Source organism: Heloderma suspectum, chromosome 7 (genome assembly GCF_057233095.1).
Source record: "Heloderma suspectum isolate Gila_16-S chromosome 7, 16-S_ref, whole genome shotgun sequence".
Lineage (NCBI taxonomy): Eukaryota > Metazoa > Chordata > Lepidosauria > Squamata > Helodermatidae > Heloderma > Heloderma suspectum.
Genome location: NC_139464.1, coordinates 75605805 through 75621909, shown reverse-complemented (window position 1 = coordinate 75621909; position 16105 = coordinate 75605805). Strand labels below are relative to the sequence as shown.

General features: G+C 42.6%; 2 protein-coding genes across 4 annotated transcripts in view; both read left to right on the top strand.

Moving 5' to 3' along the window:
- Nucleotides 1-16105, top strand: part of ARID2 (AT-rich interaction domain 2) — a 130627-nt gene that overhangs the window by 41901 nt on the left and 72621 nt on the right. The window lies entirely within an intron of this gene.
- Nucleotides 11439-12842, top strand: LOC146339968 (uncharacterized). The gene has a single exon (XM_084810659.1). The coding sequence runs from the start codon at nt 11562-11564 to the stop codon at nt 12756-12758; it is 1197 nt and encodes a 398-aa protein (XP_084666785.1). The 5' UTR covers nt 11439-11561; the 3' UTR covers nt 12759-12842.

The window sequence follows — 16105 nt, the reverse complement described above, 5'->3', positions numbered from 1 at the left end:
GCAGATTTTCATATTTCAAACTCAACTCATCATGGGACATCATAAACACATTTACTTAGGAGTAAGCCCCATTTTGTTGTAGGAAGAGTAAATATATATACTTTAGAAAAAATACAAAATATAAAATGAACATCTGTAACCAAGTACCTAAGTTACTCGATGGAAAGCTTAGCTAGTTTAGTGTGGTGATCATTATGGTATTATTTGGTTAGAACTGAAATACAGTTTTGTACAACTGAAGGAAAGGCACTGTTGATGCTTAGGAGCACTGTTCTTATTACTTCAGATGTTATAGCCTCTAAATATCTCACAGCATTCTGCTGCTGTTTTTACAGTACCGTCATCTACCCACCCCACCTTCTTTTCATTTTCCCTTCTGCATAGGTTGCAATCCTATGCACATTTACCTCAAAGAAAGTCCTATTAAACTCTGTGGGACTTAATTCTGAGTAGACATACATACAATTGCACTGTAACTCTGTTTTTAAGGTACTATACCACAAGACGTCTACCGCCCCCCCATGTTTGCCATAGAAATAGCTTCATGTATCATGTTTGCAAGGATGGAGAGGAATTTCGGTGCTCCTGCCAGTACCAAGCAACCTGTGCTCTTGCAAGCCTGAAGCCACCCCTCTTTCCCTGGATGCAGAAAGGTGCTCTTCCACCACCTCCTCTTCCTCCAGTGGGACAACTCTGTCCTTCAGTTGCTGGTGGCAACTGGTATTTGCAGCAGTGGCAACAAGCAAACAAACAAGAGAACTTTTACAAGGAGGGAATGAGCCCCAACTGCTATTTGTCTTCTGATGCTGGGGTCAGGTTCGCATGTCACTTTAAGCCATGGTGGTATATAACCTACTCACAGTAGTTTATAAGCTACTATATCTCCCACACGATCAGACAAATAATCTACTGTGTAGAACTTATTTTCCCCGCCCTCACCCCTCCTCCCTGTACAGTCTTCCTGCTCGGCTGGGACGGTATCCCAGCTTCCTTTTCACTGGATACCACTTCCTGCCCTCGTGCTGCAGTTCCTCACTTCAAAGGAGCAAAAAACCTGCGTGTGCTAAAAAAAGGGGTGGCATCTATAAACCCTTGGAAGTTTGCAGGCTCGGGACAAAATTTCACACACAGCTGCGTGAAAACCCTGTGTTCACCAAAAAGGGGGTGGCGTCTATAAACCCATGGAAATTTGCAGGACCGGGACAAAACTTCACACACAGTTTCCCCTAGTAGAGAGGCATTCCTTTTTTGTTTGTTTCCCACACTGGCAGTAGCACGCTTTTGACAGCTCCTTATTTTTAGTTTGCACTGTGTCATGGTATTGCGGTAGCACTATTTCTCAACTGCGCACTTGTGAGATAGGGTGATTGGTGCTATATAGAGCAGCTCTCTTTTTAATTTGCACTGTGTCACAGTAGTGCTATTTTGCTGTTGTGCAATTAGGAGATAGGGCAATTTGCCATACAGAGGTGCTGTCTTTTTACTTTTCACTATGTGCTACTGCTATTTTGCTGTTGCGCTCTTGGGAGATAGGGCAATTGGTGCCATATAGAGCAGCTGTCTTTTTACTTTGCACTATGTCGCGGTAGCGTGGTTGCACTATTTCGGTGTTTCAGGGGTGGTTTAGCGCTATTGTCGTTGGCCATCTGTACCTGGCTGCTAGGCAGATCTCAGAAACAGAGATCTGCTGGCTGTAGCACAGCGGCAGCAGTTTTGACCACTGTTGCCAAGTGACTCTATGTGGGCCTTTTAAACCACTCTTTAAGTCAATGTGGAGTGCCAGATGGCACGATAAGCCATGGTGGTTTAAATCAGTCTCACTGTAGACCATGGCTTATCAGAGTGGTTTATTTTGGCTTAATAAGCCACGCTGGCAGGGGAAAATTGCTTGCATATGGCATGATAAGCCATGGTGGTTTATACGCTTGTGAGCTTATAAACCACCATGGTTTATTGTGACGTGCGAACTCAGTCTAGGAGTTTACTCTGAAATTACAGTGCTCACCTTTCCTCTCCAAAGTCCTTTATCCCATCCAGCTTTCCTAGGCACAAATACACTAATTTGCAATTAAAGTAGGAGGCTGGTGCCTTCATGCTACACTCCCTATTAGTCTGCTAAGGGAGTGAGTCCTAACGTCTTCTAGTAACTGCAAGGCTAATGAGCTCAGAGGGAAGAGGAAGGCTTGTATTAAGAGAGATGATGGCAATTGGGGCAGCTCTAAAGTTCCAGGTGGGCATGTTTTAACACTGCCCGTGATCCTAGAGGAGGTATGTTGGTATCCTCAAGAGGGTAACTCTGTTATACAGAAAGTGGCCCATGAGCTGAAAGAGTATTTTGCTACACATATACCAGGTGGCCCAAAAGTAGGTATACAGTTGTTTAGAATGTTGATGGGACGGGGAGAGAACGTATGAGTAGAAGATGTGTGGGTGGAGTTGGGAAGAATGAGTGACAGGGAGTGACAGTTGATGGAATACATTTCGAGCACTTACGAGATTAAACAGTGTTAAACAAATGTAAGTGTAATAAACAATGTAATAAAATGCAAATAAACTATACTGTATACCTACTTTTGGGCCACTCTGTCTATGGAACCATCTAGCAGTAGGACTTCAATTACGGAGCGCATGTAGTGAAGCTGGGGCATTGCATACAAACTCCAAATGAAATAAGATAACATTAAGTATGTCTTATCACCATTTATTTCTCAGAACGTAAGTGTTTCTTATGAGTGAAATTGTGGGCAAACTTCTTATCCAATCTTGAACAAAATTTGGTAGGCCTTCGGGGTAAAACTGCTTTTAGGGTTGACAGTTGACCATCCCTGTCTTTGCAGTATTAACCTTTTTGTCATCCATAATTCTTTGCAAATTTTGATTGACCCCATACTGTCCAGCAGTTTCCATACTTCCTAGAGTAATCCTTTCTATAATGGGCATAACATTGTGGATGTGGGGGAAGGGGGTGCCAGTAGGATTTTTCCGTAGTCATGTTCAGGAGAAGGAGTACGTTTTCCTCCTGTTAGCTCATCACTCCTCTTACTCTTAATGCTTCTTTCAGTAAATGTGAGTTCCATGTAGCTTTGTGTTGATTGATTTCATTGGATATTATGGTGATATTGCACTATTTGATCATTATTTAATTCTGTTTTACTATTGTCATTTATCTTTTTAAAAATAATTTTACAATTTTTATTTTATAATGTTTAACATTTTAAAAGTTTTAGCCTGCAATACTATACATGCCTATATAGGAGCAAGTCCCATTTAAGGCATAGGATTGCAGTTAATATATTGTTTTAGTTTTGTGGTCCATACGTTGTATGCTACCTTAAGAGGATTTGTTTCCCAAAAGGCGCCCTCAAAACACTTAAAATGAATAAATTGGGCTTAAATTTGAAGTGAATGTTCACAAGTTCAGTATATCATATAATTCTGTTATATTTGTGTACCTGTTGGCATATAAACAAAATAATTACTTTTTTCTGCAGTATTTTGAAGATTTAATTTTTTGCTTTGTCAAATTGTAACAAAAGAGAGAATTAAATTGCCAAGTCTTCTGCCAATGAGCACAGTCTTGACAAAGTTAAGTACTTTAGGGCGCAATCCTATGACCACTGGTCAGCGTCATAGGTGGCATGGTTTGTCCTTGTCTCCACGCTCCCAAGAGCAATACAGAGTGGCCAAAAGGGGGGCAATCCTGGGGAAGGAGAAGGGACGACGGAAGCACCATTACAATGCTTCCGATGTGCCATCTGGCCTCTGCCACCACCCGCTCTGAGGCGCCCTGGCTAGGCAGCCAAAATTGGCTGTCTAGCCATAAATGCAGGGCTGCTGGAGTGCAGAGGAGAAGATCCCCTCCACGATTCCCCCGCCCTGCATTGGATAATCAGTTCCCTTCAAGTTTGGAGGCGGCTGAATATCCTCATAGACATTTGCCGTTAAAGTCTCTTCAGTTTCAGTGGGAGAATTGAGCATGTGCTTAAATCTCTCCCATTAAAATTAATAGGATTTAAAACACTTAACTGTACTTTTAACCATGCTGTATATATTGTGGGCCAGCTTACAGTTAAAAACTCCCACTTCATAAGAGTCAAAGCTGAACACAAGACTTTTTTAAAAATTGTGCTAGGATCATCCTAGTTAGACTGACTTCAGTTTTCAAGTGAAGATTAATAGTGTGTGGATTTAGTACCTGGTATTTTATATTTGAATATTTCATTTCATATATGCATGTGTGTATCAGATCTGTTCCATAATGTGTATTATCTATTCCAAAGCCTTGGGACCAGGGCTGGTACAGATTTTTTTAATGGATTTTTTTGGATTTAAATCATATTTTGACATGTTCTTAAAACAATTAGTAAAAAAGAGCCTAGGTCAAGGATATAATCATGAATACTAATTATACAACTTCTAATTATATTCTTTCTGATCTGTCCTGTTCTGCACTGTCAGTGGTATGCAGAAGTGCCTGCTCTGTCTGTCTCTCTCGTGACCTTCTCTCTCTCTAGGTGCAAAAATAGAGACGGTCAATGAATAGAGAATGAATAGAACATCAATGAATAGAGAATTTGGGGAGATGGAGTAGATCTGAACAAGGAGGAGGAGTCTGGATATAAATGCAAGGGATGGGGAGGGCAATAGAAAGTGAAACCAAAACTGAACGGAACATATTCACGCAGTCCTGATTCCCGAGGAAATTTCTGCTTCGTGTATCATCCATGGTGTACCTACCTTTTAATGAAACCTACATCTATGAATATGTATTAAGATTATATTAAACAATAATGTACTTCTACTAAATTACTACTACTAAAACTACTAAAAATGATTATTAAATACAATCTTCCACACTAGTGATTCAAACTGTATTTAAGTCATTAAAATTGTGTCCTTCAGAGAAGCGATTTAAATCATGATTTAAATCAAATCAACCCTGCTTGCGTTCATTTCAGACAAAATAGAAATACATTCAAAATATAAAATGATTACTGGGTTGCTGAACTTTGTTCTAAAATACTATGGGTGGCCATATCACTATGAATGCTTATGTGCATGCATGCATTTAAGGGCTATAATAACGTACCTGTGAAGTGCACTAAGACACATCAGATGTCCTTAAGGATACATTGTAAAATATCTGTACTGAAGAGTGAAAATGAGCAGAAAGCCTTGCCTTCTTTGTTGCTTCCATAAACACTTTAGTTTTGATTTTATTTGTTTTTTGATATCAGTCTCTAAAAAAAAATTACGTAAACTCCATCTTGTTAGTCTCCCACACTCGGCATGAGTTGCCAAGATATCAAGAAATTCCTACTATAATGCAATTCAGAACTAATAAAGACATAATTATATCTCTGAGCAGGAAGACGAATTGTTCTTTGGGAGTATTTTGAGAAAGAAAGATATTCTGAAATGATAAAAACGGATCCTTCCTCTCAAAACTGTTTCATTTTATTAGTTAGAAATGATAAGGAAAAAATCTTTACAGGAATATGAAAAGTATAATGCTTAATAATGTGTTATTAATGAGCCAGTGGAACTTGCATTTCCCTTTGAAGCTCAGATTTAAGTCACAATTTTTATAAATGTTCTTCCTTTCATATTAGAAAAGCTATTCTCTGCATTTTTTGTACCTACTCTTTGAAATTAATACATTGAAAGCTAAGCTGAGCATTAAGGGCAGTGCTTTAAAATTGTATGTATGAAAAGCTTGGTGTATGCATGAGCATGTCTGGTACTTTGTTCATATGCCTTTAACTTCATTCTATAATTTGATTTGAAAAATTCAAAAACGTCTATTGAAATCTTGATTTCTAGTACTGTGAAAAGTAAACTGTTTCTTATTCTGAATCAGGAATGTGTAGTCAGTTGTATAGAACAGCTACGTCTTATATAAAGGAAACAGATGCAAGATAATTACTTTTACACAGACTGTTGCTCAGTACTGGACAAGTGTGGATTAAGAGTATCCTGGATTGTTTTCTGTGCCTGTTCAAATATTGTGTTGTTTCAGGAACTTGCTTATCAGGATTCACAATTTCTCTCTCTACTGACATAGTCCTTCATGGTCTGGGAGCTGTATATCACATAACGCGCTTCTCCGCCATGTTTTAATGTGTTTCAGTTTTTAATGTTTTACTATAAACCACCATAAGTGATGAGGCGGGATAGAAATTCTATAAGGCAGTTCCCAGAATTCTTTAACACTGTAGCATTACCAAGAAACAGTCCAGAATGGAACTATGAGTACAGGAAGAGCTTCATTTTCTACAACCCCATTTAAATTCTGTAGGACAAAGAGAACTGGTGAAATCAACAGTGTTCTTAGGAAAAGACAAAACAAAATCAACTGGGGTCAAAAAGAGCAGGGAGTAACCTTAGCCCCCCACTTCAGCAGTGTCACTAAGTGCACTACGCTCTTTCACTTTCTCCGGGATAAGCAAGTCCCTGCCATTCACTCTATGAGGAAAAATATGGTGCTGCATTTGGGGACACTTAGAATGAGAGAGAAACCCATGCCTTAATCAGCAGTGCAACATCCACTGAGAGGGACTCAATAGGGAGTGCAGTGTGTTGTGAACAAAGCTCTGAAGCATATTTCCCCTGCCTAGCAGTATTTATGGGGAGGGGGAGGCCCGTTTCCTCCCAGTCCCCATAAATAAATGGTGAACCAAGTGACTTTGGAACTGTGTGTGTATAGGACATATGATAACAGTTGTTTTCAAACTGTAGGAAAGGTACACCTTGCAGGGCTTAAGCTTGCAGGGTTGCACCTTGCCAGGCCCAGGGGAGGCACAAAGTTTTGCCATCAGTTGCTAGCAGGGGTTAGCAAGTGGCTAGCAGGGGGCATCCCAAGCTTTCTAGCTGCTTAGCAAGAGGGACAGAACAAAATGTCCTTCCAGTCCCTCACCGTTACATGCTACTGCCTTTGTGGCTATGTGGCTGCCTCTTCTCTGCTCCAGGGTCCAGTGCAGTAGGGCAGATAGTGACCCAGAGCAAGGAGCCCTGTCCCTCAGCAGTACTGGTTCTTCTTCGTGGTCTCTGCATCACACATATGGGCTCTGTGCCTGCGCAGAGGCTCGTTCGGGAAACTTCCAAGCTGAGCAAAGTTTTGGCAGAAACCCCTCCTCCACCATCCATATTATATACTGTGCAGGTTCCTGCCTTCCTTTCAGTTCCTTTCGACCGCCTCAGGGTTATTTCGTAGGGAGCTGCTTTGACATTTAGTCAGTGCTGAGTATTTCAGTATCTTCTCTTTTCCTTCCTTGCTTCTTTCTACCTTGTCTTCGTCTACTTATATCTTTTTTTTAAAAAAAAGAGGTGAAAGAGGAGGAGGATTATGCTCGCCTCCGCAGCAATGCATCTTGCACCTTATGGCCCAAAAGGCGCCATTTAGAAAATGTACTGCTTGTGGCAGTAAAGTGCCTTCTTCGGATGGTCACTCTCTCTGCCTGATTTGTTTGGGTGAATCCCACAAAGTGGAATCTTGCCATCACTGCCAATCCTTATCGAAGCAGGCCCACAAGAATCGGGCCGATCAACTAAAAGCGATCCTTTGGCAACAGGCCCTTCGGGCAGTAGACATGCCTAAGGCCCAAACACCTCATGAACAGTCCGCTGTTTCTCATTCAACAAGGGCGAAGGGGACAGCTTCTACAGCTCAAACTTCCCCCCTCCATCAATTATGGAGCTGGTTTGAGCAGACCCACCAACACTGGGTAGGACTCTAACCCTTTCGGTGGCCAGAAAACTTTCTAAGAAGGCTAAATGCCCCAAATCAGCTGCAGACAGACCAGACACAAAGAAGAAGAAGGTCTCTAAACAGTAAGAGAAGAAGAGGGACATCCTTCCTCTACCAATTCTGCTTAACTCACCTATACATACTGTAGCCTCACCCACACAAATAGTGGTTTTGGATCTGGGCTCTACAGCCTCTGAGGGTGAATTGAGGGACACACCACCTCTTCCATGCCGACCAGTCCTGACAGTTCGAAACCGACAATCTAGGTCTCTGACACCAGGCCATCAGGATGTGCAACTACAGTCTCCTCGGTACCAGCCTATGTTGTCTCCTCAACAAAGTGCCTTGCCTTCTCCGATCTCCTGATTGATATCGTATGGACTATCAGCACGAACAATATGACTGTGATCGTTCCTGTTCTCCAACCTGTGAATGGGATTGGCATTCTGATTGGTCTTCTCGTCCCTGTAGATTGTGGCAAGATGAAGATTGGAGACTTAGAAGGGATCGAGACCTTTTCCTTGATCTCATTATTTGGGAGCAACCTCTCCATCCTATGCTCCATTTTAATCTGAGCAAGTTCCATGGTCCGAAACTCAGGACGTTTTCTTGCCTCTTCCTCCCGTACCAAGGCGTACTACATCTATAATGTTATAGGAGTCCTGTCGGGATTGTCCGGCTCCTCCAATTCCGCCCCACAGCACTATACAAGTAACACAGAGACAACCTACCCCATTGCCTGACTCGGGAGAGGACTACCAGTCTGACTCTTCCTCCTTTTCTTCTCTCCCCCCCCCCTTCTGTCTCATTACTGGAACAAGAGATAGAGTGTCGCCTTCCAAGGATATGGGGCATTTTTCTTTTCTTTTTTTTTAATATATTTTTATTTATTTTATATGAATGAAATAAACAGTACCAAAATTACCAACAACCTCATCAATGCTTCAATTTGCCAGCAATACAATATTCTGATGAGGACACCACAATAACAAAAAGAGAAGAAAAAAGAAAGAGGAAAAAAAAAAGGGAAAAGGGAGGAGGAAAGGAAGCGAAGAAAAAATAAAATTCTTTCCCCCTCGCTCCCCCCCCCTACCTCCCCCCTAACAAACTGAATTTAAGCTTCAACACCCCCCGGTCTCCAATTTCATTCTGTTTTAAAGACTATATCTATAACCTTAACAATCCTACAATTTAGTATACAACCTTACATTTCTATATCATATCAATCTTATATAAAAAAAAAGAGGTCGGATATGGGGCATTTTTCTGAGCAGAATGGCTCGATCACTAGGAATTGAGGTACAGAACAACTTCATGATCCAGTATTTGATGCCATCATGACGGATATGTCTAGCCCCATAGCCATTCCTTTTCTTACAGCCCTTTTACACGCAGTAGAACAGACTTGGAAAATGCCTTCATCCATGGCCCCAGCTTCTAAAACACTTGAATCCATGTATCGGGTTCAAGAGTCAGATGCTTCTTTCCTCTTTGCACACCGCAAACTGAATTCATTAATTATAGAATCTGCTCAGGGCCACTCTCAAAAATCACATGCTTCACCTGTAGATAAAGAGGGCTGTAAGTTAGATCTGGTGGGACGTTGCCTTTATTCCTCAGCAGCATTGGGACTTTGAGTTTCAAACTATCAGGCCAAGATGGCCAGGTACCAATTGTTCCTTTGGGGAAAAATGGATTCCCTTAGTGCCTGCCTCCCTGAGGACCAAAGGAGTTAGCAAGAATGTTCCACACAGAGGCATCCAAACTATTCCACCAGCAGATAAATATAGCTCATCACTAGGCTGACTGCACTGTGAAGGTGATGGTTGGTTCGGTTGCTTTAAAGCGGCACACTTGACTCTGCTCTGCAGGTTTGACCCCGGATGCTCGGTCGAGAATAGAAGACATACCTTTCGATGGAGAGGGATTATTTAATGTGAAAACGGATGAGGAAATGGATTCTGTCCAAAAAGCAAGAACTACTGCTCATAAAATGGGTATGAGCGAAGTGCAACCTCAGCAACAGCAGCACGCCTCATACCGTCCTTGTCGTTGGTACTGACAACAGCAAACTTATGCCTCTAAGCAATCTGGGGATCGAGCATCTAGATATCAATCTCATCAACAGCAAAGGAAAAACTACCCCTCTACTAACTATCAACAAAAAATGAAGGGCGACAGGTCCTCTAAGCCTCTTTGACTCCAGCCTTTTTTCTCTGTAGATTGACCCTTACAACCTACCTTTTGGGGATCTCTTGAAGAATTTTTATGCAGCTTGGACAAGAATAATATCTGACAAGCGGGCACTGACTGTTGTTCACCAACGATACAGAATAGAATTCGACACCCTTCTGCCGTTAGGTTCGGTATGGACCACGCCATCTTCAAGAGCCCTACAAGAAGAAATAAAATCTCTTCTCATGAAAGGAGCTATTCAGCGCCTTCTCCCAAGGCTCAGGGTGGGGGGCTTTTTTCCAGGTATTTCACTGTGCCCAAATGGGACAAGGGCCTTCCACCCATTCTAGATCTTTGGGACCTGAACAGATTCGTCACTACCAAGAGATTCAGAATGACTCTACTAGCTATGATTCTACCCTCCTTCAAAAGGGCTTGTGGTTCACCACAGTCTTTCTCAAGGATGCATACTTCCACATAGCGATAGAGGAATCATACAGGAAATTCCGTCGTTTCGCCATCGGTCCAGAAATCTTCCAGTTCAAGGTCCTTTCATTTGGTTTATCAACAGCTCCATGTGTGCTCACAAAGTGTATGGCCATGGTTTGCGCTTACCTCCATATTAAGGGCATAGCAGTCTACCCGTACCTTGACAGTTGGCTTTTGGTGGATGTCTCCCAGGAAGCCCTAGCTTCTTCTATTGTAGTTGTTCTGAACCTCCTCTAGGTGCTAGGACTCAGGATTATCAGGGAAAAATCCCACTTGACTCCCACACAAAGAGTACAGCTCATAGGAGCTATACTCAATTCCAGGTCTGGCCAGGCGTATCTCCCCTCAAGTCACGTCAAAGACTTGGTCACCCATACCACTTTGGTATTTTTCAAGCGCCACACCAGAGCATGCAATATTCGATGTTTGCTGGGCCACCTGGCAGCGACGGTGTCAGTCATAGAATGGACCCAACTGCAAATGAGGCCCTTACAAAATTGGTTCATTTGGGCTTTTAACGCAACCGACAATACTTTTTTGGTCAGCCTTACAGTACTGGAGGATATCGCTCTCACCCTGATGTGGTGGATGAATCCCACACATCTGATTCAGGGAATGCCTTTCTCCCCTCTCCTCCGTCCAGGGTCCTGATGACAGATGCTTCTTTAATAAGTTGGGGAGCCCATTGCGATCCTCTACAAATGCAGGGTCTAGGATCTCCCACAGAGGTTGCCTCCCACATAAATTTCCTAGAGTTAATGGCAGTTTGGAAGGCCCTGCATGCCTTCAAGCTGTATCTTCTGCATCAACATATTCACATTTTCATGGACAATACCACAGTTTTATGGTGCCTAAACAAGCAAGGGGGAACACATTCTCCAAGCCTTCTTCATCTTACCATGAACATTTACAACTGGGTCGTAAACATTTACAACAGCTCTCCATATCGCTGGAGCAGACAACGTTCTAGCAGACTCTCTCAGTTGCCTTCACCAGTGCTCCCACGAATGGCAATTAGCCAGGTCAATTCTGGGAACGATCTTCACAAAGTGATAGATCTTTTTGTAACTACTGGGAATGTGGTTTGCAAAAACTTTTGCTCCAAAGCGGGAGTCGGTCAGGGATCAGTCTGCAATGCTTTCCTCCTGGAATGGAAGGGAACTCTGTTCTACCTTTTTCCTCCATTTCCTCTCTCACGAGTAGTTTTGGAAATCAGGGAAGATACCCCGTGGTGGCTGAGACAACCTTGGTTCAAAATGCCGAGGGACTTGGCAAAGGGACATTGTCTTCTGCTTCCACAAATAGACGACCTAATTTCTTGGGACCGAGGTCAGGTTCATCATCCCGATCTCCACACTTTGAAGCTCACATCATAGAGGATTCGATGTCCAAGGACCGCCCTTCATTGATACCGACAAACATACAGACAATACTAGCTGCAGTGAGAACGCTGTCAATATGCTGTTCCTACTCCGCCAAATGGGCTGCTTTTACAAAGCTTGTGGCTGCAAACGATTGTGATCCTAACAACTGTTCACTTACAGAAATTTTATGTTTTCTCCAACACTTATACAGCAGAGGTCTGAAATATTCTTCTATTAGAATATATACCTCAGCAATATCTGCAATGAGAGGTGGCTTGCAGGGTTTTTCGATTTTCAGCCACCCCTTATTCAAACAATTTTTATGGGGACTCAGGAACTTGGCCCCTCCGATGAAAGACTTCATTCCTCAATGGGACTTATCACTGGTGCTTAACAGTCTAACATGGGTCCCGTTTGAACCTTTCGTTACCATAGATTTGAGACTCCTTTCTTGGAAGGTTGCCTTTTTGGTAGCGATTGCAACCTCGAGAAGAGCGAGTGAGCTCTCGGCTTTACATATAGACCCTCTTTATAGCATTTTCCACAAGGAAAAGGTAATACTCAGGCTGGACATAGCTTTTCTCCCGAAAGTGGTGACGGACTTTCATGCGAATCAACCAGTTGTCCTCCCTGCCTTCTTTCCTTCTCTGACTTCGGACTTGGAGAAGAGATTACACACTTTAGATGTCCTGAAAGACCTGGCTTTTTATAAATCAGGGACCGAGTTTTTCCGTAAATCACAACGCTTATTCCTTTGCTATGGAGGGCATAGTAAAGGCTTATCAGCCCTGGAGACTAGGATCCTGGATAGTACAGACTATTCGATTAGCATACCAAGTCTCGGGAAGGGACCTACTGCCTCGAATCCAAGCACATTCAACATGGGGAGTGGCGACGATGGCCTTTGCAAGAGGGGCACCTCTAGTGGACCTATGCAAGGCAGCTACCCGGTCTTAACCCTTGAGTTTTATAAGGTACTATAGACTGGATGTTCGGGCCCGATCAGACTGTGCTTTTGGTAGGGCTGTGCTCTCATCGGTACTGCAGTAAGACACCAACCCACCTTCAGTAAGTCAGCTTGTTATTCGCCCATATGTGTGATGCACAGAGACCACAAAGAAGAAAGACAGGTTGCTTACCTGTAACTGTAGTTCTTCGAGTGGTCATCTGTACATTCACACAACCCTCCCACCATTCCCACTTTGGTGTCAATATTATCTCTTACTGGTAACAAGGTGTGTTGCTCCTTGGACTTGACACTGCCTTTGCAGTCTTAAGGAACTGAGGGGAAGGCAGGAACCCGTGCAGTATATAATATGGATGGTGGGGGAGGAGTTCCCACCAAAACTTTGCTCAGCTTGGAAGTTTTCCGAACGAGTCTCTGTGCAGGCGCAGAGCCCACATGTGTGAATGCACAGATGACCACTCGAAGAACTACAGTTACAGGTAAGCAACCTGTCTATGCATAGAAGGAGCTGCTTAATTGTGAGAATCCAGCCACCCCACCAGACCCATATTTAGAATCAGATGACTATTTATATAGCACCATCAAAGTGCTTAGAACTTTACAGAGTAAAAGAGGACAAGTTTCTGCAAGGTGCTTATAATTTGACACATGGGAGACAACAGTGGAAGAGGAGGCAACTGCAAGCAGCGGTAAAAAGGGAAGAATATACAGTTTGGTTACATGTACTTAGGCTTAGTTACAGTAAGGTAGGGGGTTGACTTAGTCGGAGGATGCCCTGGAGTAGAAGATTTGCAGAACAAAAAAGATGGTAGAATTCTTTGTCAGGAATGCAATGTTGGTGTCCTTGTAAAATAAGAGTGCAGTGTCCCGTCTCTGTTATAATTTTTGTTATTAAAGCAGGTCTGATAAATTGAAAGTCTTAAAATCTAGGGATGGGATCCAAAGAGTAAAGTACAAGCACCAGGATCTTTGGGATTCCATCTTCCAGGTGCCTCTTTGGATCTCATCCTAGATTGTGAAGTTCAAACAGCATTGTGTGTGTGTTGTGGAAGGATTGGCACTTTTGAGGAACACTGCATTAATATGACATAAGAGAAGATATATGCATTTCACTGAATGTTGATGTGTATGGCTTTGAATATGAATTGAGGCTTACAAGCATCTACTCCTTTTTTGAGGTAGGTAGATTGTCTAAGAGAAGCCAACTTCATTGCAAATGTATATGCGTGAACCGTGTGTGTGTGTGTGTGTGTGTTGCAAGACAGAGAGTGCATTTGGAGGATCATTTCCATACCCTGCTGCCTGTAGAATGTACATACTGTGGCTTTGTGTGAACTGGTTGACACACCCAGTGTAAGGGTACAAGTAAGGTAGTAGTCCTGGTTCATATGACATAGCTGGCTTATCATGGGTTATTTAACCCATGAAGAGCTGTGGTGCATACAGGGTGAGTGCAGCTGCCATTTTGAATACACAATCCCCGATCAGGGCAATTGGGGGTTGTGCCATGTCATGCGAACCTGGCCACTGTGGGTTATTTGAGGGTTAAACAATCACCACATAACCCTTGATTAGTAGTAGGCTTATGTGAGGGTTGTTTAACTCTCGAATAACCCATGATGGCTGAGTTTGCATGACATAGTGTAACCCTCGATTGCCCCAGTTGGGAGTTGTGTATTCAAAATGGCAGCCACCAGTGGGTTAAATAAATAAATAAGTAATCCACAATGAACTGGCCATAAGGAAATGGGTAGTGGAGGAAGGGAGTCACATAAGAGGTGTATACTGGAGGAAACAGAGACCAAGAAGTAGGGGAAAAGGCAGCTGTGGGAAAATGTTTCCACTGGCTTGTCCCTCAATTATATATTTTCTTTCTGGCCTTCCCCCCCTCAAGTGGGCATTTTGCTAGAATTGATAAAGACTTGTCTATGCTTAATATAGAGCCTCGTGTGACGCAGAGTGGTAGGTGGCAGTATGGCAACCAAAACTCCCCCCACGACCTGAGTTCAGTCCCAGCAGAAGCTGGGTCTCGGGTAGCTGGCTCAGGTCGACTCAGCCTTCCATCCTTCTGAGGTCGGTAAAATGAGTACCCAGCTTGCTGGAGGGAAAGGTAGTCACAATTGGGGAAGGCAATGGCAAACCACCCCGCTATAGTCTGCCATGAAAACGTCAGCATAAGCAGCGTCCCTCTAGGGGTCAGTAATGACCTGGTGCTTGCACAGGAGGAACCTTTCCTTTCCATGCTTAATACGCTATACGAGTTTCACCATCAAGCAGCCATGTCATATATGTCATCATTATTAACATTTCAGGTTGGAGAGCTATGATAAAGTTACTTCCTCAATTCAATTTAGAACTTGGCAGGGTTGAATCTAACACATAGGAACAGAGGAAGCTGCCTTATACTGAGTCAGATCCTTGTTCCATCTAGCCCAGTATTATCAACACTGATTAGCAGCATCTCTCCAGGGTTTCAGGCAAATTCTGCTAGCCCTACCTGGAGATGCTGGAGATTGAACCTATGACCTCATGCATGCAATCTACCACTAAGCTACAACCCCTCCCTGAACAAACTAAATTAACTATTAGAAACATAAGAAGCTGCCTTCTACTGAGTCAGACCTTTGGCCCATCTAGCCCAGTATTGTCACTACTGACTGGCAGTGGCTGTCCAGGGGGTTTCAGGCAGGCATTTTTCCAGCCCTACCTGGATATGCCGGGGATTGAACCTGGGACTTACAGCATGCAACGCATGTGCCCTACCACTGAGGTATAGCCCCTCCCAACACGCTACAGTGTAAAAACAAAAAAAAATGTGTGTTCTTAAAATGAAAGAACCATTTAATTTTTTTACATACTTTTAGTGATATGTTTAGAATACGGCCATCTTCTTAAGGATTTGTTTGGGTGTCATTTTTATGCTTGTTATATGTACCTAAAGACATATCTGAACCAGTGTAACAAATGCAAGAATAGTGAACTAAAATGAAAAACTAAAATAGCCATTAGAAAACAGTTGTTTCATAAAATTCACAATGTATGCATAGTAAACTATTTAAGCAAATTTGGAAACACGTTCTGTTGAGTGAAGCATACATCCGTGTAAAATGTTAATGTAATTGGGCACCTTTACTAAGTACAATAGGGTTGAGAATGCCTTAAATGCACTTAAGAAAAGCTTTAGTACAAATACCCAGTTTATGATAATTAAGGCGAACATAATAAAGATAACAATATATTGAAAGAATTTGGGATGGCTTACATAACTTGTTGATGTGCTGATCTAATGTGTATGCATATTAAATCCTGTCCCAAAGTATTTGTCATCTGTATAATGGGAGTCCCCTCTGTGCTAATGGAATG